This window comes from Limanda limanda, chromosome 10 (genome assembly GCF_963576545.1).
Source record: "Limanda limanda chromosome 10, fLimLim1.1, whole genome shotgun sequence".
Lineage (NCBI taxonomy): Eukaryota > Metazoa > Chordata > Actinopteri > Pleuronectiformes > Pleuronectidae > Limanda > Limanda limanda.
The window spans coordinates 7554003-7576492 of record NC_083645.1 but is presented as its reverse complement, the minus strand read 5'-3'; the positions used below and the strand labels follow the sequence as shown (position 1 = coordinate 7576492).

General features: G+C 41.7%; 3 protein-coding genes across 3 annotated transcripts in view; 2 read left to right on the top strand and 1 right to left on the bottom strand.

Moving 5' to 3' along the window:
• nrg2b (neuregulin 2b) overlaps positions 1 to 780 on the top strand; it is a 49357-nt gene extending 48577 nt beyond the window's left edge. Inside the window, exon 12 of the mRNA XM_061079610.1 lies at positions 301 to 780. Coding sequence (XP_060935593.1) covers positions 301 to 780 — 480 coding nt within the window. The remainder of the gene's footprint in view (positions 1 to 300) is intronic.
• Positions 781 to 5780: 5000 nt separating this feature from the next.
• On the top strand, positions 5781 to 7139 carry LOC133012251 (N-acetyllactosaminide beta-1,3-N-acetylglucosaminyltransferase 2-like). Its single transcript, XM_061080229.1, has one exon. It carries the CDS (start codon positions 5781 to 5783, stop codon positions 7137 to 7139), a length of 1359 nt encoding a protein of 452 aa, XP_060936212.1.
• Positions 7140 to 8865: 1726 nt separating this feature from the next.
• On the bottom strand, positions 8866 to 20941 carry ctsf (cathepsin F). Its single transcript, XM_061080095.1, is given in 21 exon segments — positions 8866 to 10602; positions 10718 to 10826; positions 11329 to 11437; positions 11530 to 11668; positions 11895 to 11930; positions 12944 to 13030; positions 13032 to 13079; positions 13772 to 13794; positions 14143 to 14201; positions 14332 to 14422; positions 14881 to 14945; positions 15175 to 15294; positions 15880 to 15960; positions 16088 to 16184; positions 16289 to 16437; positions 16582 to 16695; positions 18109 to 18181; positions 18328 to 18389; positions 19130 to 19211; positions 19922 to 20032; positions 20657 to 20941. Coding segments are annotated over 21 exon segments (2112 nt in total). The 5' UTR covers positions 20906 to 20941; the 3' UTR covers positions 8866 to 10394.
• Between the last annotated feature and the right edge of the window lie 1549 nt (positions 20942 to 22490).

Here is a 22490-nt window from a genome sequence, read left to right as displayed (position 1 = left end):
TGCGGGCTTCGTGAGGCTTGCGTAGCTTTGTCGTATAGTTACAAAAATTGGGTGACGCACGCAAGAAGGGGTACGCAAGGGCTCTTGAGCTTGCATGTCCTTGCGTGTCACTGAAAACGCAGAACCATGCACCGGCCTTTAGTGAGTATTTACAGAAGCAGGATATTGTATATGAGAGGTACAAGCTGCTGTATATAAGCCAGTCCCTCTGAGCAAACATACAAGTTCAACACACATACTGTTTAGTTTTGAGGCGTTGTAGTATTTAACAAACTGTCCATCCTTTGTTTCTTGTTTCAGGATGGAAGTTTATACAGGCAGCCTCGGCGTCCGCGGCGACCCTACCTGACTGAGAGCACAGGAAGTCTCCCGTCCAGCCCCTACCGTCTCCCTGACGACGAGGCCTACGAGACCACGCAGGAGTACGCCTCATCCAGGGAACCCATTCGCAGCCGGCGACGCCCGCGACGCAACCGCCTCAACGGACACATGTCCCAGCGCTCAGCCGGCCAAAGGGACTACAGCTCACAGAGCTACAGCGAGTCAGAAGAGGAAGAGGAGGAGGAGGAGGAGGAAGAGGACGCTCAAGGGGAGAGCACACCTTTCCTTAGTATGCAGAACATGAACGTGGACCCTCCCTTATCGGCCCCGGGTTACCGTCCGTCGACTGGTGCGGACACACGGACTCACCGCGGGCTGAGTCGGCCGGGGCCGCGCAGCAACGGGCAGAGCCGCGGCCCCCAGTCGCAGCGCTTCAAGGCTGACCACATGCCCCTTTAAGACTTGAGACCCCCCCCCGACACCCACTCATACACCCCTGCCACCCCTCACCCACGCCCCCTTCCTCTTACACACAACCAGTGGACTAGAGACCCACCGCACCTAGGAGAAATATTTTTATTTTGTATAACAGACAGATATTCTAAACAAATGAAATATTTATTTTCATTTCAGCGAAAATTGTCTACTAGCTAACAGCAAAGACTTTTTTTATATCGGGGGGGGGGTATTTATATGTAAAGTTTTTTGATTTACAGCATTATGAAAGATGAAAAAATAAGATAATTACGTGCCAATTTTTTCACAAGTTAGATAAATAGAATAATATTGTGGTGCCTTTTGCTGTATGCTGAAGTCGGAGGTCCCATTGAGTTTTTGTAGCCTTTCTTATAAAGACTCCTCGTTTTGATATAGAGACCAACCCTCTTCCTTCCTTTTGCTTTGGTTTTTTCTCTGATTTGGGATCTTCCTCTTTTTGAACTGTGATCTGATTATGTCATCATGCAATATTGATTCCTCCTGTGTAAAAGGTGTCTGTTTACATGAGTATGATCCATGCGACGCGCTCGTTTCACAGGGACATCTAGTCACTGACACAACCGGATGTGTAGGGTTAGTTTTCTCGGATGAATTTTGGGTGAATCTCGATCATCGGTCATTTATGTCCTCGTTCGCTGCCTGTCTGTCATTTGTTGTACTGTGACAACAAGGGTGTTAGAGAGTTGGGAAAGTGACTCCAGATTCCTCTGTAGGTGTTCAGGGTGCTGTCATGACACTGGTATTGTTTGCCGTGGGTGTGTGTTTGGGTGTGTATGTGTGCAACTCATGAAGGCCCATTTTGTTCGCACCACTGTTCACCTTGGAGGGTGCGGTCTCTCGTTTGACCGACACGCTCCTCCTACCAATCCTCACGCTGCCAGAAGCTCCATTGCACTGTAAGAACCTCCCTCATTGGTCGGGGAGCTGCCGATCCAAAACCGAACCCCCAACCAGTCCAGTTGTAATCCAGCCTGACTCTGGCCTCCCGTGGACTGCCCAGCCCGCCCGTTTCCTATGCCAGCAGCTTAGAGCCGCACTGTGTCTCAGGACTTCCCCCATCACATCACAGCCAAAAGACTCAAAACCAGAGAGAGCTCGTCATCTCAGTTGCAGTTCAGTCCGCCGGCCAGATCCACGTCCCCCCACTCTCACTCCCGTCCGTCCGTTTGTCAGGTTTGTTGCATTCACTCGTGGCCACGGTTTAAGGGAGCATGGTGAAAAACTCTTGGAATCAGAAGGGAGAGTCAGTTGCTTTCTTTAGAACTTATTTTTTACTTCAAACGGTTGTGTGCATGTGTGTAAGTGGGCATGTGTGTGTAGCTGCGTGTGGGTCACCATGATGATGATGATGATCAAAAGCCTGGGAGACCACATCTGTTCGCTCTGATGTGGGGGGGGGGGGGGGGGGGCATAGCTAGGAATTCTGGGACCCGCGAAGAGGAGGATGTCGGTCTGGGTTCCCCCTCTTTTTCTTTTTTTATTTAAATGATATAATCCTACTGGAAACTTTACGGGCCTCCTCAATGTGTGGGCCCCTAGAATTGCCACCACCTTTCACCCCCCCCACTAGCGATGCCACTGCTCTGATGGGGTGGGGGATCGCTTGCAGGTCGCTGCGTGCAGGTTCAAACCACTACAGGACCAGTTTCCGAGTTTGTTCTACTTTTTCTTTAGCTCACAGCCAAATGGTGTTATATGATAATACTGATTACTGCATCCTTGATTTGCATTCCTATACCTTTATTGATTGAACTTCTTTTTGCTTGGTCATATTGACTGAATGATCTGTTTCATGTCCTGTCCCTGTCTGCCCCCCCTTCCAACTGACATCACCCCAGACCCCTCACCTCCATGTCTTTCTCACCCCTGTATCGACCAATCAGAAGCAACTAGTGGATGGATTTAGGCCCCATCTCCACACGAGTACACTGAGCAGCACATGAGCAGTAGGCTGATCACGTGAGAAACTCTTCCACCTCAAATACACATCAGGTTTAGAGACCCTGTCAAGCTCGCTGAGGAAAAGAATACTGTGTCAGATACAATATGTGTCCCTATTAGAGGTGTTTTTTTAAATTTGTTTTCTGTTTTCACACAGAAGATGCATGGATCACAGATATAGAGAGAATCTTAAAAATGACAAAGAGCCCCGAAGATTCAGGGGAATCATACTAGAACTATATTTTAAAAAATGATTTGGGTTCCTGGGCTCAAAGGTCTGGCTAGTTTTGTCTTACTATCACTGTAATAATCAATCTGGGATTTGCAATGTGGAAATACTGCAAGTGAGGGTAGTGTGCTTCTAGAGCTAGTTGAAATGTTAACACCCCCCACCCTAGTTCTCACCCTGCACTTCCCTCCCTTACCCTTTACATAGACGCATACATTTTGCACATGCTGACATACATAACTATACACATAAAGAAGCACACATGACATGTACACACACACACACACACACACACACAATCACAATCCTTCCATGTGTTTGTGTTTGGCAAGCAGTTTGCCTTCGTCTTTTTTACCTACTGACTCCCTCACTCCTACACCTCCTTCCCACCCTGTCCTCCCCCCTCTCCTCCCCTCTCCTCTCAACCCCCCATCCCCCTGCATGTCCTAGTGGTACTGGTAGTTGGGTGCATGGAAAAAGCAGCAAGCAAATCGTTTTTCCACTCGGTGAAAAAATAAAAAATAAAAATGTGTCTTCATTTTAACATTCAGCAATAAATCCCCCTTTCTCTTCGTGTCCTATCATTCTTGGAATATGCTAGAAGATTTTTTGCAAGTTTTATCAAAAACGTACAACTTGTAAAAGAAGAAAAATCCAAAACCACCCCTTCATATGGAAAATAAAACTTTATTCCTACAGTTTTGAAACAGTCCTGTCCTCTTTGTTTAGAAAAATCTGTATTGTATTGTATTGACATAAAGAGGTGAAACCGAAAAAACCGACAGAAACACAAAATTGCAGATGTGGAAATTGGGACTCCTCTGTTTGTTACTTATCAACATCAAATTAAATATATTTTTTCACAAGCAACAATTTTAGGGCACAACAATCTGTACAAGGTGTGATATCCTCTGTCCTTCACTTACCCTTGTATTGCTCAACATCTATTTTACATGCAAGATTACTTACAATATTTTATACTACTCCTTAAATAATTTGCTGACATTTTTTTGTTCTATTATATATGGTATCAAAAGTCATTGTAATGGATAATTGTTTAGATTTTTAAAGGTGTGACTGGTCCCATTTTTTAAGTGAACACAAACCTGGAGGAGTCGAGGACATGCACATATTTACTGAACATGTCTGTCCACACTTGTTCTCTCACTACACTCAAGTTCACTCCTCTTCAGATTGCCTTTAATGACTTTTGACTAACTATTATTATGTTTTTTTCAGCTTTTCTGCCTTTATGTGTTTGAGTTGACTGGAAATGACATACATCAAAGGTCCTGGGCCAGACTCGAGCAGGTAAGTTGTAGCCACCAGGATGTCTTCATTCCTCTTCAGCCCATCAATATTCAAAGTAAAAACTTGTAAATCCTGTTTGTTCTCTTTCTGTCAGTAGGTGTAACCCGTGTGCACACATGCTCCGGTCAGTGTACTTAATGTAACGTTCAGTTCAGTGAAACTTGACTGCAGCTGTCACAGGGGTTAAGGCTGAAGAAGAGAAAACTTCTTGACTCATCATCTTACTGATTGTCTGGATTCTATCTTTGGTTTCTGTGAGATGATAGTGGGATTGGATCACTTGCATGGACCTTAAGCTTTGGTTAACAGAGCAGATGATTGTTCAGTGAATGAAGGAGGCTTCACTTAAAACAGGTAGGCAAAACTAACTGAGGAATCTTTATATTTATGCCTCAGCACTTTAAAAGAGGATGAGCCCATCTAATAAAATAATGTAGATTCTTTACACTTATTTGGTTTCTTATCTGCTGATATAACTGTTATTTGAATAATTCACTCTTTTATTCCATCAGTTCAAATATAGTTAAGTCAAATGAAATAAACCATATTGTTCCCATGGTGCAAATATTTCTTTGGACAAAGTGCTACAGCAGCTGCAGAACATTACACTGTGTAACACAACAACAAAAAGTATTATGCAAGGACATAGCATGTAACATCCAGAATAAGAAGGTACCTGCCTAAAAAGATAATACACAGATGAAAAACGACTTGTAAAGTTCATCCTTGACCTGAGGAAGAGTAGTTGGTAAACCAGTTTTAACACTGGTTGCATTAATTGACTGTTCTTTGAGGTATAAAAGTTGTAATGAAGTTGTAGAAGTTGTATGAAGTTAACTCAGCTGCTGACAGAGAACATGTGATAAAATTGAGAATTCAAAAAAGCTGCTAAATGGACCTTTGACTAGATCACTTTTCAAAAGGTCACCTGTCACCACACACATTTATGCAAAACACATGTCAAAACATAAAATGGTGTGATAGAAACCTGTAACACCACATCCAGATGACATGAAATGGGGACCATATCTATTATTTACATACATTGCATATACATTTTAACACAATAATAGAAGTCAGTGTATTTTCTGTATTAACATTATAAATAACAGTTTATTCATATTTAATTTCATATAAATAATATTGAGCAAAAAAAATATTAAACACATTTGTAAATCTGTAGTCTTATGTCTCACTTTAAGACGAATAAACAGATGTAAATATTGATTTATATTCTTCAAAGCGTAGTAAAAAGGAAAAAGACTGTTAAATGTAATCTTCTGCTTCAGCGATACTTTGTACAGATAAGTTGGAAAACTTGGCCAAACAATATTAGCAGAATGTTAAGTATAAATAGAAATATTAGCAAATATGCTCTCTTGACTGCCAATTATTCTGACACACAAATTATTTTAATGTATTTTGACTCTTTTTACAAGTTTGGTCTACACTCACATACTCATTGTGTATTTTCAGAGGAATGGCACAGTTTCACTGTCGATGGTATAACTTGGTGATCTGCCTGTGCAGCCCGTGCATCTGCCTGCTCCTGTTCTTCATCTACGCCTGTGTCATGCTGAGTATCAAAATGACAAACACCAGTGTCTATGTGAGCCAACTAGGACCTCACTTTGTGGCCTCCGGAACTTTCAGGAACGTCAGCTTTGCCCCGATGCCTAGAACTTTCTGGGAGCAACCCTCGCAAGTCAAAGCCCTCTGGAACCATCTGCAGCTGGTCAGCGAGCGCAGATACAACCCCATCCTGCGTCCCAACATCAGCAAGTTGAGGTTCGACAGTGAGTCCCTGCTGTGGGAAGGTTACTCTGAATATACAGATTTGGAGAATGGGACATCAAACTTTGACGCGCAACCACAGCGCATGAAAGACTTTGTGAGCCACATGCAACAGAGGGATTTCCCGATCCTGATACAGCCAGATGGAATATGTGGCGCTGGGGCTAAAAACGAGAAGAAGCGCCCTCTTCTTCTCATGGCCATCAAGTCGTCAGAGTTCAACTTCAGGAACCGACATGCCATTCGACAGACGTGGGGCAGGGCGGGGTGGGTGGCAGGACACAGCAGGAACAGAAGCAGAGGAGAAGAAACTGGGGGGTATGTCCGCAGGGTCTTCCTGCTCGGGAGAGAAAGCCCCGAGGTATTGGGTGTAGATGTATCGGAGTTACTGCAGTCAGAGAGTAAACTGTATGGAGACATTCTGCAGTGGGACTTCAAGGACACATTTTTCAACCTCACCCTGAAGGACGTGCTCTTCTGGAAATGGTTCTCACATGTCTGCGGCCCCATTCACTTCGTCTTCAAGGGAGACGACGACGTCTTCGTCAACACCATGAATCTGATAACCTATCTGCAGGACCAGCTCCAGAAACCACAATCACACAAGACGTTGAAAGAGTTCATGGTCGGACAAGTCGTCAGCATGGCAGTGCCCATCCGAGAAAGCAACTCCAAGTACTTCATCCCTGACAGCTTCTACACGGGCTTGTATCCTTCGTACACAAGCGGGGGAGGGGTGGTGTACTCAGGCCTGCTGACCAGACGCCTACACCTGATGGCCAAAAGGGTTCACCTGTTCCCCATCGACGACGTTTACGTGGGTATGTGTATGGCCCGGCTCAACACCTCCCCGATCAACCACCCTGCCTTCTTAACGATTGGCTTGCACGAAGACGAAAAGGAGCCTTGTTTCTATCACAGGATCTTATTGGTCCACAAGAGAAGCCCCATAGAGATTGTGAACTTGTGGGCGTACATGAAAAAGACACAGACAGAGTGTAGGGACGTGCCCTTGAAGGAAATAGGCCAAGGACAAGGAACCTAAACTCTGTTTTACAAAGAGCTCTTACCACAATTTGAACATCTTTGCTTAACCCTCTTCACCTTTTTTAGGGGCATAAGGCATCAAACATCTGCCTCCGTCTGGGCCTCTCCCATGTCAGACACTTCTCTTTCAGCTCGGCCGTCACAGTTTGTTCCCATGTCGTTTTTGGCCGACCTTGTTGGACTTTTTCAGATGGTGTCCATCTTGGGGCGATCTTTGTAATGCGGTTCTGGTCCATTTGAACGTTTTAAAGTTAGAAAAAGTGACACCGCAACTAATGATGTCTGTATTTTAGGTCATGAGCTAGATGGTGTAAGTCATGTCTTTGAAAGGGTCTTAATATGCTAAATATGATTTGAAGACACATAATTCAAACCAAATCCTTCCAATCTGCAAAAGGAAACTGTTCATATAATGTGCATTCACATAAATAATAGTAAAGTGGTTGTTTAACTTTAAACCCCCACCACCGTCACAGACGCATCACACACACTCATTAGACGTTCCACCAGTTTTCAGCAGAAAGCTATTGGCATGGGGTTTCTCCTGTACAGCCAATCATAGACCTTGAGGTGTTCTCACAAAATTGTCAAATATGTATTTACGTAACCGGCCATTCTTTGGGGGCCCATACAATTGCTTGCTTTGCTCTCCTTGTTTCAACTTTCCTGATACGGACATAGAGGATAAAATAACTTGTAACATATTGAGCACTTGTACTGTATCATTGTGTCATTGTTGTATTGTAAAATAGCCAGTAAAAATAATTTTCTCATCATTTTCTTTCCTGCTTAATGATCCACAATAACAATGTGACTTCATTCATTATTCATATCCAAAGGCAGAGTGATCTAGATATATCACCCTATTAACAACAGGTCAGTGTTTTGGGGAATAATTAGATGCTGAGTGCTTTATTCATGTGTATATCCTCACTCACTCTCAATTGTATTGTACCTACATACTCATGGATAATAGTCCCCTCAATATATGTATTATTTGTTTCATCTGGATCCAACAACTTTTAAGAAAATAGAAGAAAAAAACCCTCCTGGATCCACACCAACATTTAAGGGTTCTTCACTGACCCATGTCACATCTTACCAGCAAGTTTCATAATAATCTGTCCTGTAGTTGCTGTGTAATCCTGCTAACTGACTAACAGACAAAGAAACAAACAAAAGAAACCATTGAAAACAGATGCTCCTTGGCGGATGTAATAAACTAAAAAGGGGTCATGTTGTCTTCCTGTGTGTTTGTCTTGCCCCGCAGCTCAGTCAGCTTCTCATTTGTGTCGTTTCTCTCTGACAGCTGACAACAGGCCTTTTCACAAACCATTCGTAAGACAAATTTTGTATCCAAAACTATTTCACATTTGAAGATAATGAAGAAACCTAAAGATGGGAAGCTTAATGAGATCCGGATTTGGGACCGTTGTTTTAAATCATGCTTATAATGTCTCCTGTCAAACCTCGGGGGTCGGAAGCTGTGAACGACTGGTTGATCTGGTTCCACAGGCTGTAAAGGTATTTGCCCAATGGCTTCATGCCAAATATTGTGGGCTAATATTTTGAGAATTGATACACAGTCTGCTGCCCTCCGACAGACTGGTTACCTGTCCGGTTGCCTCTTCCCCATTGTCAGCTGGGATTCGCTGGAGCCCCCCCAGACCTTCAGAGGATGAGTAGCATAGCTGAACGATGGATGGATGGACGGATACATGGTGCACATGGAGAATATGTTTATTTCCATATATATTCTTGCATTACTTCTGCACAATTCTTTCCAAAGGGTGATTGTTCTTTTCAATTAAATAAACAGGAAGACATTAAATGCTGACATTTTTAATTGGGAGACTCTGTAGTAGTAATGGTACACTTGTAAACAGAACCCTGCAGAGGACTGGGAATACAGGAAATGTGTGGAATTCTCACCACACTCGGTGGAAAACCTAAAAAGCTGTTAAAGGCAAGTTTTTAGTGTGAGGATTGTTTCTTTGGAAAATTAATTTAAAGTGAATCCCAGTCAAGATTGAACTTTCTCTGTGGACTCTAAACACAAAGTACATGAATTATTGTGTGTTAGAAAGGGATGCAACTCTTTAGGGTGTATCTTAATTGGCAAAGGCTTTCAGCCAGGCTTTAGGAAATCTGGTGTGATGATAAGGTCTACGTAAAGATCAGGTTGAGGTGGATGAACAGCTCTCACAAGTGTAAAAACTAGGATTAAAATAAATGAACAAAGACATAAACAAGATTTGAACTCGTCTCCTGGATGGATGTTCTCTGTGTGTGTGACTAATTCATCTACCACAACCTACTTCATGCAGACTGTCTAAAGCCTTCCTGGCAGAAAACCTTTTCCAAATCAAATAAATGTAAAGTAAAAGAAGCACATGACAGTGATGTTGCCTAATTCAATAACACAGTTTATGTACCTTGGTTTGAGAGTGCACAGAGAATCACCAAGAGGAAAACATGAATGCCTCCAGTGATGGTTCCTATTGTCTGTCCGTGGGAATGTGAGAGGGAATGTTGTCTGTCTGGGTTTGCTCTGTGTTGACAGTCAACCTCTCCTGGGAGTCCCCCACCTCTCCCCTAATGTCAGGTGGGATTGGCCACCGCCCCCACTGCAACCCTTAATAAACTGGTGAATGAGCAGCCTGGTGTAGTGGTGAACTTCAACCTTTAACATGCCCCTCTGGGCAGGGTAAGCTTCAAGACTCATCAATCAAGTCAACAAGTACATCAAACGTAATAGGAATGTAAATACATTTTTGAACAATTAATCTTTTTTAAATGTGAAATTTCGGAGTTTCTATTCATTATGTCCTACAGAGGACGCTGATCAGATACAACCGTTTATATTAGCAACGCCCTGAAAATGTTTTACATCACCTGGATATAAAATGTACAAACAATCCAGCAAATCCTCCACTGGAGGTCAGTAAACAAACGACAGATGACTGTAGAAAGTTATCCTACAGAATTTCCATCTTTTATAATTTACTGATTGATTAACGTTATTATTGCTTTTAACTTACAAGCACGACTTGTTTTGTCCGTCCTCTGTAAGTTCATGTTCCCTCTGTGAGCCCAGTGTCTCTGTCAACCAGGAGCAGAGGCAGCTGCAGCCTGAGGAGCCCTGCGTCAGGCAGTGATCACAGCAGCTCAGTGACACTGTCACAGGAGTTCCACAGCTCTCACTCTGTACCGGTCCTCAGTTCTCCTGCTGTGAACCCGTTTCTGTCCTTCCCTATTTGACCTCCTTCTCCTCCTCCTCTTCCTCACTGTCCTCCTCCTCGCTCTCGATGTACTGGTAGTTACAGCGGTTGGTGTTCACAAACAGGTCGCTCTCGTCGTCTTCAGAGTTGCTAGACTCCTCTTCCTCGTCTTTTCCTACAGTCTCCTTCTCCTTGTCTGTCTCGTCCTGGGCTGAGGACTCCTCCATAAAACCCTCTGGCCTGGAGAAGAATGTATAGAACATCACAACACACACACACACTCAGTAACACCTGACAAAATGATGCTGGCTGCGTGATGTGACCCGGCGTGTTCTTTCAGTGTGTTGTCACTCACCAGAGCTTCTGTTTCTTTAAATCCCGAATGTGATCTTTGTAGAGAATGAAGTTGATCTCTGCCTTCACCTTCTCTCCTTCGTCAATAGGATCCACAATCACATAGTCACCTTGAGGATCAGAGAGCACACACACAGCTCATAACAGTACAACAGTGCAGAGTTCCAAACTCTAGACTCAAACAGTTAGAAATATCACTTATTAACACTTCCCCGGGGTGTAAGACTGATAACGCTTTCACTGGTGTTATCAATCGTATCAGTCATATTTTAACAGCATTATTAGTCTTATTGGTTTTCTACAAGGGGCAACTAGCTGTCCTCGCCTATTGGTTTGTGAGCTGCCGCTTACGGAGCTTTAATTTTTGAAATCTTCGAACTTGAGTTTTTATGACGACTCCAACCAGCCTGAAAACTGTTATTTCCGTTATTCGCCCCAATCCACATCCTGCCGTGATAATAGACACACATTGAATCCTCTGTCGATTCTCTTTCTTACTCTTGCGATTAAGCCTAACCCGAGCAGCAGTGTTTTCGATTCCTGAGCTGGATGACAGCGTACGATTTGATCTGTAGTATTTATACAATCGATTCCTCCTGCTCCATCACTTACCTCTCTTGATCCAGAGGTTCTTGCGGAACTTGGTGGGCATGCTCACCAGGAAGATCTCGCCCTGAGCCGTGACAGCTTCGTGGAGGTTGTTCCCGCGGCTGCTAGTGATCTACAGGAGGAAGAGGAGGATGGAGACATGGTTGATATACGTCGCTCAGCTGTTCACTCAGGTGACGTGAACACGTTCAGCACACAGCTCACTTTCACTATCTGCTGACTCTCTGTGGGCGTCACGAAGTCCCCGTACACCTCCTTCACCACGTGTTTGCGTTTGGTGGCTTGCGACATGATTCCACAGGCTGAGCTGCAGAGGAGGTGTGAGGTGGTACGACAGTAGCTGCTGATGACAAACAACCCATACACACAACACATTAAAAAACTAAACACACATTAGTCAGTTATCATTATATCAACTTTCATAAAGCGTCAGTGGTTGTTTCGGTTGTGGCTGAACGAATGGCAGCACATCTCCTACTTTCCACAGGTAGCTACAGACTCTTCTGCCCTGTTTATGATGACCATGAACATTAGCACAGTTAGCTGAGCAAGCTAACAACCATCTCCACACACGTGTCAGCCACGGCAGCGGGTTGTATAGATACCTTGAGAGAGAGAAGAGACGCTGTGGAGTTTCCTCAGAGCTCAAAACGTGTTTGAATAGACGGACAGAGGAATAATTACACTGTTAAATGTCTCAGAGAAGCGGAACCACATGTGTCCGTGTTTTCCAACAGGAAGTGTTCTCTTCCGGTGTGCACTTATAATCTCCTGCCAAAATAAAAGCCGCTGTCTGTTTTCGTTGTATCTGTAGGATAAACAAGGCTTCATATTACACTTTACAATATGGATGCTATTTTACTTGCTGTTAATTTATACTATTTGTCCGGGTGATTTACTCAGAGCTGGTTATTTCTTTCTTATATCGTGATTGTCAACACGGGTCTATTCTTTCCGTGGCAGTGGCTTTGCATTGTGGGAAATAGAGTTTTGTTTAGTCTCAACGTGAGCAACATTCAAGAACACCAGTGTTCAGGGAAGCTCTTGTTCTCACATACATCACAAGGTGCAATGGGTAAAGCAAAAGGTCTTTACTGATGGCAATGTTATAGTTAGCATTGTGTGTGCAGTAATGCAATGCATGCACATATACAATTACTCCACGTATTTCGTGATAATGCCATAAATTTCGTACCTGTGGGCCTACTCAAAACTTGCAGCTCGGTTGGGAATGGCGTGATCTGTCTAAGACTTTCGCCAAACGGTTCACTCGTAGATTGCGAAGAACAGCGGGAATTTGTTTAATGGGAGCCAATATCATAGGAAAGAGTGGCATTGATCTTAGATCAAAGGAGAACCTTTGATCTCTCTCTCTCTCAGCCTACACCTGTTTAATGAAATAATTAATCTATCTTAATTTTTCATTATGGTTTATCAGTAAATACATACGTAACAAAATCGAATTGTACATTTGTTCTGTTAGTATCTTTCCATTCTACAGTCGCCTAGAATCAACAAGATGGCAGATTTGAATCCAATCTCATTCAGGGTGTTTCTGTGTGGAGTTTGCATGTTCTCCTTGTGTCCGCAAGGGTTTTCTCCTGGTGCTTCCTCCCACAGCCCAAAGACATGCACATTAGGTTAATAGGACACTCTAAATTCCCCATACATGTGAATATGAGTGTAAATGGTTGTTTGTCTCTGTGTTGGTTGTCAAGTTATACCGCCCCAATGTTAGCTTGGATTGCCTCCAGCTTCCCTGCCACCTATAGATAATGCATATTCCTGTTTATTTTAGGAAAAGAACACCATACACAAACATTAGGATTCAACAATGTTTTTTATTCAACCTTCACTAATTTCTCATCATTGTCTTACAGCATTTATTACAGTTGCACTGCAGTAATGTAGTAATGTGCAAATCATTCCATCGTAAAAACCACTTCAGCACAAATACTGCTAACAAAACAAAACAGACAAGACAGACTACTAGCAACAACTATTGCACACACCTCATCAAACATGGGCCCACTAACTGTGAGGAGAGATGGGTTAAAAACCAACACTGCTTAAAACACAGCAGTCGCAATGACTGAATTAACGGAATTAAACGTTCACAAAATGTACTTGAATTAAAATTATCATAGCATATCTGAGAAAAGCTAGCTTTATTAGAGCTGGTATAGTTTTTGTAACTTGGAACCAGGAGTTAGATGTGGAGGAGGAACACTGGTCTGATTTAACGGAAATGGAGCTTCAGCAGGAACTTAATGTGTCTGACTCTGGAACTCTTCATGCACTCTGGATCAAATGTGTGTGTGTGACCAGTGGAGAGGTGCAACCAGCTGTGTGTGCGTGTTTGTATGAACACCATTGTAATATGTAGTTAGTGCTTTAATTGACCACAGCCGACGAGCACATCTTGTTGATTCCACACAGATTGGACCCCCTGTATAGGTTGTAGTAACCCTGTCAGAGAGAGAGAGAGAGAGAGTCATTAAAAGTGACAAAGTAAATCTAGTTTTGATCTTTAATCTTTATATTTGTTCCGTGTATTGAAATCCTCCCATGAATTAAATATGATACAAAACATAAGTTATTTTTGCGGAGTGCAACCCAGAAGTTTGTCTCTGGCCTCATTACATGACGTTAAAACTTTGTTAGTCTCAGAAACACTGAATATTTCAATATGCTGCTCAGCTGTGTTACTGAATTCTACTGAACTACAAAGCTTTTATAGATGAAACAATTAATTCAGAAGTAAATTGGAGGATTTTGTTTGTAATAAATGCCGTCGTTAGTCCCCTGTTGTCTTACCTGCTCTCCATAATCCTCCCCCCAGCTGTTTTTGATGGCCCAGAATGGGATACCTTTACCTGAAAAATAAGAAACATCCATACAATATACTTTACTGCATCTGAACATTTTATCCATGAAAACAAACATGTTTGTCACCTGATCATCTTGACAAAAGTCTGTGTAATTGAAGAAAGGATAAAAACTTACGCTCTCCATATCCCACCATCAGCACAGCGTGGTCAATCATCCATGGGTTGCAGAAGATCTTCATGGGGTGAGAAACACCCTTCTTGTAGAACTACAGGATACAATTAGAGTGAATTAAATGTGTTTATATGCTGATAACCAGAAGCCCTACATGTAGAAGATGCTGACAAAGCTGTCAGATTGGAGAAAATATGAGACTTAAGGGCCTTTGACGATAACGACCGACAACAGTATTGATGTGCTTTGTAAAAAGATGCGATATCCTCAGTTGAATTTATATCATGACCTGCCTCGACCTTGGCCCCCAGCCTGCTCTACCCAGGCTCCACCCCTCGCCGGTTCAGGACATTTTCCTGTTGTTGTGAACATGTCCAACCCGGACAATGTCCTGCTTTATTCTTCATTTGTGAGAGGCAAGCTCTTGAAAATGTTTTTGACCCAATTTACCAGACTTTTAATGGATTTCATCCAATGGCTTATGTGTTAAATGTTGGAGTCAGTCAATGCTGTGCTTGTGTGATGGTGTATTAGTGAAGAAAAGCTGCTTACCTGCATTGCAAAGGCATTCAGAGCCACAGAGACTGGTCCATTTTCAGCAAGCCAAGCTGCAATCTCTGAGTAAAAACAAAAATCAAGATCAGTCTATTAAACAGCCCTTTGTCTCGAACTTTCAAACCCAAGAACACATGGCTGAATTTTGTAATTACAATTATATACCTGCAAATTAACAATGATCAGTCACCACTTCTTATTAAAAAACATGTGTATTTCAGAAGACATCTCTGAAGATGTATTTATCAGTGCTTTGTCACCACTTTTCATTGATTTATTGGGCCCACTCACCCTTCTCGTCTTTGGACAGCTCCACAGAGCTGTTGATGTATACAGCTACTTTATTTGTAGCGAAGTCACAGTTCTGCTTCTTCCCAGTGTAGGAGTAGTCGGACTCTGTCTCCAGGCCACCTTCACCACACACCAGGGAGCAGGAAAGAAATGGTTAAAATTCACAAACACAGCGGAAGTTTCAACACAAAGGTCCTATTTCCTAAACATGACAAACAGATTTTAATGATGCAGGGTTCATAATTAATTGACTCTTTAACAGGTGATGTCTACATACTACAAACTTTACAACAGCTTTTTGACCATGACCTCTCTTTGTTTTATGCCAGGTCCTTCACATGAACTTCAAATTTGGACAAAAACATGACTATGCTCTGCCTCTATAATAATTTCCGAAATGAAAGAAATCCCACTATAAGGTTCACTGTAAGCTGTGGGTTATTGTCAAGGCTTTGTGTAAAAGTTAATATTGTAAAGGGTTGTTATATGCACCCCAGGGTCAAAGTACAATCAACATATGTGAAGAAAAATTAAGATTATTTCCAAGAACTGTTGTTATTTTAATCAATTCCCAGGTACACATTCCAGGAGTGTTGGAACCATGCACATGCAACTCTGTGAATTCTCTCTCTTTTGCAGTTTGCTCAGAGTAAAAATGAGATGCAATTTTCCTTGGAATGAAAAATGGAAGACTGAGGGTCTCACCCAGCTTCTCGATGGCTTCATAAGCGTTTGATGGCAGCCCTCCTTTGCACGCCTGGTCCAAACCGTCACAGTCAACCAGCTCTGCAAGAGGTCAAATCAATACAACAATCAAATTGTGGCTTTTATCTGAAACTGTAAACAAAGACTTCTTCATCTGCAGGATTACGTTACTGAATAATTTTATTATTTTATGCGTCTTCTTCTTTACCTTGTTCAGACAGTGACACCAGAGTTCCATTTTTCAGGAACCACTGGCCCTCAATGTTGCCAGTGACAGAAAAGGCCCAGCAGGATCCACACATGCCCTGAAATAAACACACACACCTCAATATAAAGTCAGCGGGGGGTGTGATTCATTCATTAGCAGCATGTTATTCAGAGCCCTGTAATTAAGCCTGTATTTTGGTACCTGATTCTTCACAGGACTGACGGCTCCATGATCCCGCCAATCCCAGCTGGCAGGGGCGGGACCTTTGGCAGGAGGGGCTGGTTTCATTGATCGATGGAGGTTCGTCTGGCTCAGGAGCGGGTTAAGGTATGTAGAGCGAAACTCTTCCTCTGGAAAAAAAAAGACAAAGGGAGAGCAAATAAACGCCTGTTTCTAGAAAAGCTGACGACGCAAACACCTAGTAAGCAGAAGGGACATGTCCTCATCGGAAACTATGTGGAAACAAAAGCACTTGAACAAACAGACACACTCACCGGTCAAGTCGCTGAACTTGGTGACTCCGTATTCTGCTGAGCCCTGATCCAGAGACTGGAGCTTCTCAGCAGTCTTGAGGTTCTCATGGAAGATGCTCAGACGACGGTCTACGTCTTTGGGTTCAAAACACACACATTTGAAAAAACTCAGACTGTCACATGATTATTATTATTATTATTATAGCTGGCGCTCTTGCAGTGAAATTCAATTAGACAGAAGGCAGATGATCAGTGTTATGAATTCTAAATATAAGCCAACACATTTTCTGTGCGTGTCTTTTTAACTTTGGAAAGTGTCTTTATTTTCTCCATGATAATAAATATATTTTAATCCAATATATTTATAAGTTAAGATGTGTAGAGCAGTGATTCTCAACTGGTGGGTCACGGACCCGTTTTTGCCTGGGCAAAGAAAGATGTTTAGAAAAAACCATGTGCTTTTATTTTGAGGGGGATTTTTTTATGCAGAGTGTTGTCTGATCCTATTCACACTCTTTAACAGTATTTCTTAAGGATCAGTTTTGTTGGTTGTCATGCATTCAGTGAGTGAGTATTTTCAGCTAAAGCTACATAATTTGGGTCTGTTTGAAACGACTTCTCAGTAGTTGGACTTTTTTATTTCAAGTTTGTGCATGAAAGCACTGTTGAGTCATTTAAAAAAGGCTGACGTTACTGAATTGTTATGTATGTTGTATTACCTTGTGTCCTTAAGATGCACTTTTTGTTTTTTAATTAAAATGCAGCTAATTGAGTGTAAAAGGGAATATTTCCGTCTCTACCATAGCCACCTGCTGGTCGTTTTGGTTTATCATGATTTTTTTTATGTTGGCATACTGTGATATTCTGTACTCTCAGGTTCAAACTGCACCATCTTTTTATTAAATAAATTTGAGAAGTTCAAAATGTTCCTCGATTTGGGTCCGGCTTGTCATTAAGGGACGATGGTGGGTCCCGAAGCCAGACCAGTTGAGAACCACTGGTGTAGTGTGTAGTTACTGAAGCATAAACGTTTTTTTGTTTACATCCATTTATCTTATTGTTTTGTGTTTCTGATGCTTTATTGATATTCATGACAGAAAACAACAGGCAGCGAGTGAGTCTTCAAGTTATGTAGAAATGAAGACGACACACTATACACCTGCTATGTTTGGTATGTACCTAGTCACTTGTTAGTTATCTTGTGAAGTACCTTCACAAGTGGACAGCACTATGTTCGGGTGTGAATGCAATGAAATGCATCCTCAATGTGTCTCAGACCACATTCAGAGGGGATCTGGGACACATGGACACAGCCTTGGTCTTTTCACTGTGTGATTGCAAAAGTGTCCCGGCCACATATGAAGGAGCTTTTGACCTTTGATCCGCTACAGTTTCACAATGAATCAGACTTATTTTCATGCTTGTGACATACGTTGATTATTTTGTGGCCACAGCTACTATATGAACACGCACCAACACATAATGATTTCTATTTTATATAAAGGGACAACATCTTTCTTCATAGTAGCCAATGTGTCGGCCACTTACCTTCCTGGCTGCTGTAGACCTTATTGTACTTCAACATGAACTCTTTGAACTGTCCCAGCAGCTCCACAGACTCCTGTCAAATAAAGAGCAGAACAAACAGAATAGATGACGAAAACCTCAATCTCATGTTCATGTTGATTATAGCAGTTCACAACAAGAAGCAGATAACAAGAGTGAACACAATTTTGTTTTTGTTTTCGATAATGACTCAATTTTTACCTCCATAGGTGGTTTGACGGATAGATCCTCCACCTCGTTGGTCTCTTTCTCTTGGTATTGAACTGATAAGAGAAACATTTGGACATGATCAGTTACTGAACCACAATCAGCCATGCAAATCGTATTGAGAAAGTTGAACTTCAACAAAGAGGACCCTAAAATAAATAACGTTGTTAAATGTAGCCTTTTTTCATTTGCAGGAAAATTAAATTATACTTTTACAGGTGGACTCATCCTCAAACTTCACCCTTTTACCTCATTTATCTCTCCTGTATAAACTTATTGACCAGGTTATTAAACAGCAGCATCACATAATACCCCAGGAATTAGGGCCAAAGCCTGCTTCCTTTTTCAACAACATGATTTAAAAATGCTGAACCATCTGATAGTAGTTGACCAATCAGAGACACTACAACACCTGAGGATTGCAAGTTATCTAGTAAGTCTCCTTTTCTTAAAATGTAGTTGATGTCATACAGACTTGTGTCCTCTACTCTACAGTAGAATATAACATTGTTTCACAATCTCATAGCTTGTGGTAAGTCTAGCTCGGATGGTCACAATATAATGTCTGATAATCTAAGACTCTATTCCAACAATTAATGGGATTTCTATTTCCATAACCACCCTTTTGAGTTTTATTACAAAGGAAGTAAAGCATCATGGGGTAACAAGGAAACACCATTAACACTTTATCAACAGTGAGTGCTGCTAACCTACTTAACATCTGTACAGAAAAGTGCTGAATCTCCCATACTGAATGTGTTCAGTGTGATTGGCTGAGTCAATGCTGCTGACTCACCTTTAGGCTGGCACTTCTGTTTGAGCAGAGTCGAAGTGCCCTGCCAGGGAATGTCCCACACCTCAAACATGCACAGCTCCGTCTGAAATTAAAAAAACCATACACAGTGGACAGAGATATTCAGATTATAAACATTATTACACTGTATACAGCATATATTTACATTGTTAGAATTTGATTGAATAGGTGGATTGACACACTGCAGACCAAGCCAACAACATCTAACGAACAAAAGAGTTAGTTACAGCCTTTGTTTGTAATGACATTTGTTTCATTATACAGATACAATGTGCTCTTTCTTTTGGGAATAGGATTTAACTATGTAGTGTGGGAGAAGACAAACGAAAAAAATGGGAATAATGTATGTCGGCCAAGTGTGTGCATTTATGAGGAAGTTTGACATGAGCAGGCTCGGGGTTACTCCGAGTCAAACTCAAGTCACAAACATCAGGTGATTGTTTACGTAACTGCTGAACAACCACAACAACACTGCTGCAATAAGAAATCATTGCAAAACTAGAGGAACACAAGCACATCTCCATATTGGCAAATTACAAACTGAAAGCAACACACAAACATTTTTGTACTTCTATCTTCGTTAGGACACTCATTGACATTATGTAGTCATTAGCCCCTTACCCTTACCTTTAAAAAACATATATATATTTCCCAGCACTTTGTCTTCAGTGGTTTTTATATACGCATATTTTGTCATGTCAGATAGTCTTAATTGCTTCAAATAACACATCCTAAATATACTTTTCTTATCACACACCACACCACACACCATACCTTGAGTTTCGGTGCCTGAGGGTAGAAGTCACATGTCCGGAGCATGGTGGATTTCTTGCACTGAGTATTACTCACTTCCACTGTTATTGTGTAGCGGATTCCCTTAACCAGCTGCAAAACAGACACACACACACACACAGACAATGTTTTTGTTTATTTATGTTTTTTAAATTGTCCCCATATTGTTCAGAAATAACTGTCACACTCTTGTGTACTGGTGTTCACAGTATAGCTGTATAATTGAATTGCATTTGGTCAGAAGCTTTCAGGAAATCTATGTTTCAGTGTGAGGATGCATTTTTGCTGCATCATCGATGGCAGTGCACTGCATCACTCAATCCAGTTTAGTAGTGTGACTTCCGGTAAGAAGAAATATAAGTATTGAGAGGAATACTTGCTTTTACTTGTCTTTGGAATTTAACAATTGAGGCGTCTAAATAACAATAATGCTCACTGTGAAGTGAAAATATAAATGGTTTATATTTGCGTTGTATTCAGAAGAAACGTTTAGACCGCTGTGCAATTATTTTGAAGATGACATCTTATTTCCGGTCTGTGTTTACTTCGTTAAGCCGGTCCATAACGTCGATGTTGTTTTCCAAATAATGTAACCTACTCTTACATCATAAGTCGACATATGGTCAGTATTCATCCGCCACACTATGGCACCTTTAAACACTGTATATTGTGAATAAAAGAATATGAAGATTAAAATCCTCCATCTGTATTTGTAACCTGTTTGCTCGCGGAGACGAAGCGGCTGATCCTGCGGAGGTGCATGGCGTTCGAGCCCCGGTTGTAGTGATCCTCGGCGAACTGCAGAGCCTTCTTCAGCCCCGGGTCGGACCCATCCAGCCGGATGGGAGAACCGGGAGGCCCGATGAGAGGCCGGTCCAGGTCCTCGCCGAGCCCGAGCACCAAGCCCAGCACGGCGGCCAAAGCCAGACAAAAGATCAGCGGACGGGAGCGGAATCCAGCCTCCATGTTGGAACAGTGCTACAGTGTTGGAAGAGATTGTTGCCAAACACAGCTGATGAATCTATGGGAGGAGGAGTCCGCTTTCATAATGAGAGAGGCGTGTCCAAAACACACACACACACACACGCACGCACACACGCACACACACGCCACGCACGCTCAAACACACCAATGTTGTTTATAAACCCGTAATAACCCTTCAAAGATACACACCATCAGTGTCAATTGGATGAAAAGCCGGTATGACCTGTAACACCAGTGAATGTGTATCATGTTAACAGATTTTATAAATACATAGTAAATAATACTTCCTGCGTCTGTCACATGGCGCTGGACTAATCACGCGCTATGGTCCATCAAGTGTAGACCACACGGAGAAAATCGAATGGAAATCGAATTATATGGTAAAACGAGGCTTACCTCCTTTTGGCAGAAGGTGGCGCTATCACCATGACTACATACAAAGGAATCTATGACCACTGACACTGACATTAAATTTGACATCTGACAACATGGGAATTCTTTGCTTATGGAATCCTTTGAAGCGTTCTCTTATGTAAAGCCTTTGTGGAGCTAAATAGTGAGTCACAAACTGTAATGTGGCCCTTGGATACACAATGTGGGTCAAAAGTGACCCGGCTCCGTTTCTATTGTGAACGGCCAAAATGGCAACATAATCTATGGCCATCTTCGTGTTGTGTTAATCAAAGTGGTGCCAGGTTGTTTTTTTTTGTCATCCGGTCATGATACATGTTTGTACCAAAGTGAAGATAGTTTAAACCAGACGGAATTGCTGCGTTCTGTTGAGCCATTTTGACAGAACCCTCTCCAATTACTCCAGAATACCTACATTTTCACCAGGCTCGAGGCGCCCGCGAAGTTAGGTGAGTTTTCGACGTTGTTCAAGTCGTCAAAAATGCGATTAATTTTCCAGAATATTCAAACGAAAAGCAAAATGGCCATAATAACTGTCCGGATGGCCATGTTGAAGAACTGCCTTCAGAGATTTCTATAATAATGTCATATATAACCCCTAACCCTAAAAAGGTAATTACTTACTTAAACAAAACAAATATGTAACATTACGAGTATAATATGAAAAATATACGTAATATATGTATATCAATATTTTTAAATCGTAGTATTACAAGATTACAATTTTAAGTCAATTAAAAAGTCATAATAAAAAAATGCTCAAAAATAAGTAAGATTAGGAGACTAAACCCACAATTGTGAATACTATTACTCGTCATAATATTACAAGAGAAAAGGTTATAATATTTTAGGGGAAAGAAAAAAAAGGTAATTCTTCTTAATCAAACCTCATTGTTGGCTGTTTATTAAAACCGCTTTGAAAGTTTCACATACACACATACAGTTTCACATGTATCCAATGATAATTTCACAGTTGACAAAATATTCTCTCATCCACAAAAGAGACGATTTCTTCAATTGTGTGTCTCTTTCCTCTGATTAGACAATGTTATGATCAGTCTTTTCAAAGCCCTTCGATCTGTGGTGCTGATGAACCAAAAGATAAAGTTCTTCATTTTTGAAACTTATTCAAAAATATAACTTGACAGGATCTATA

What these genes read in the sequence shown, in the direction of transcription:
- LOC133012251 (XM_061080229.1), top strand. Translation starts at nt 5,781, where the DNA reads ATGGCACAGTTTCACTGTCGATGGTATAACTTGGTGATCTGCCTGTGC.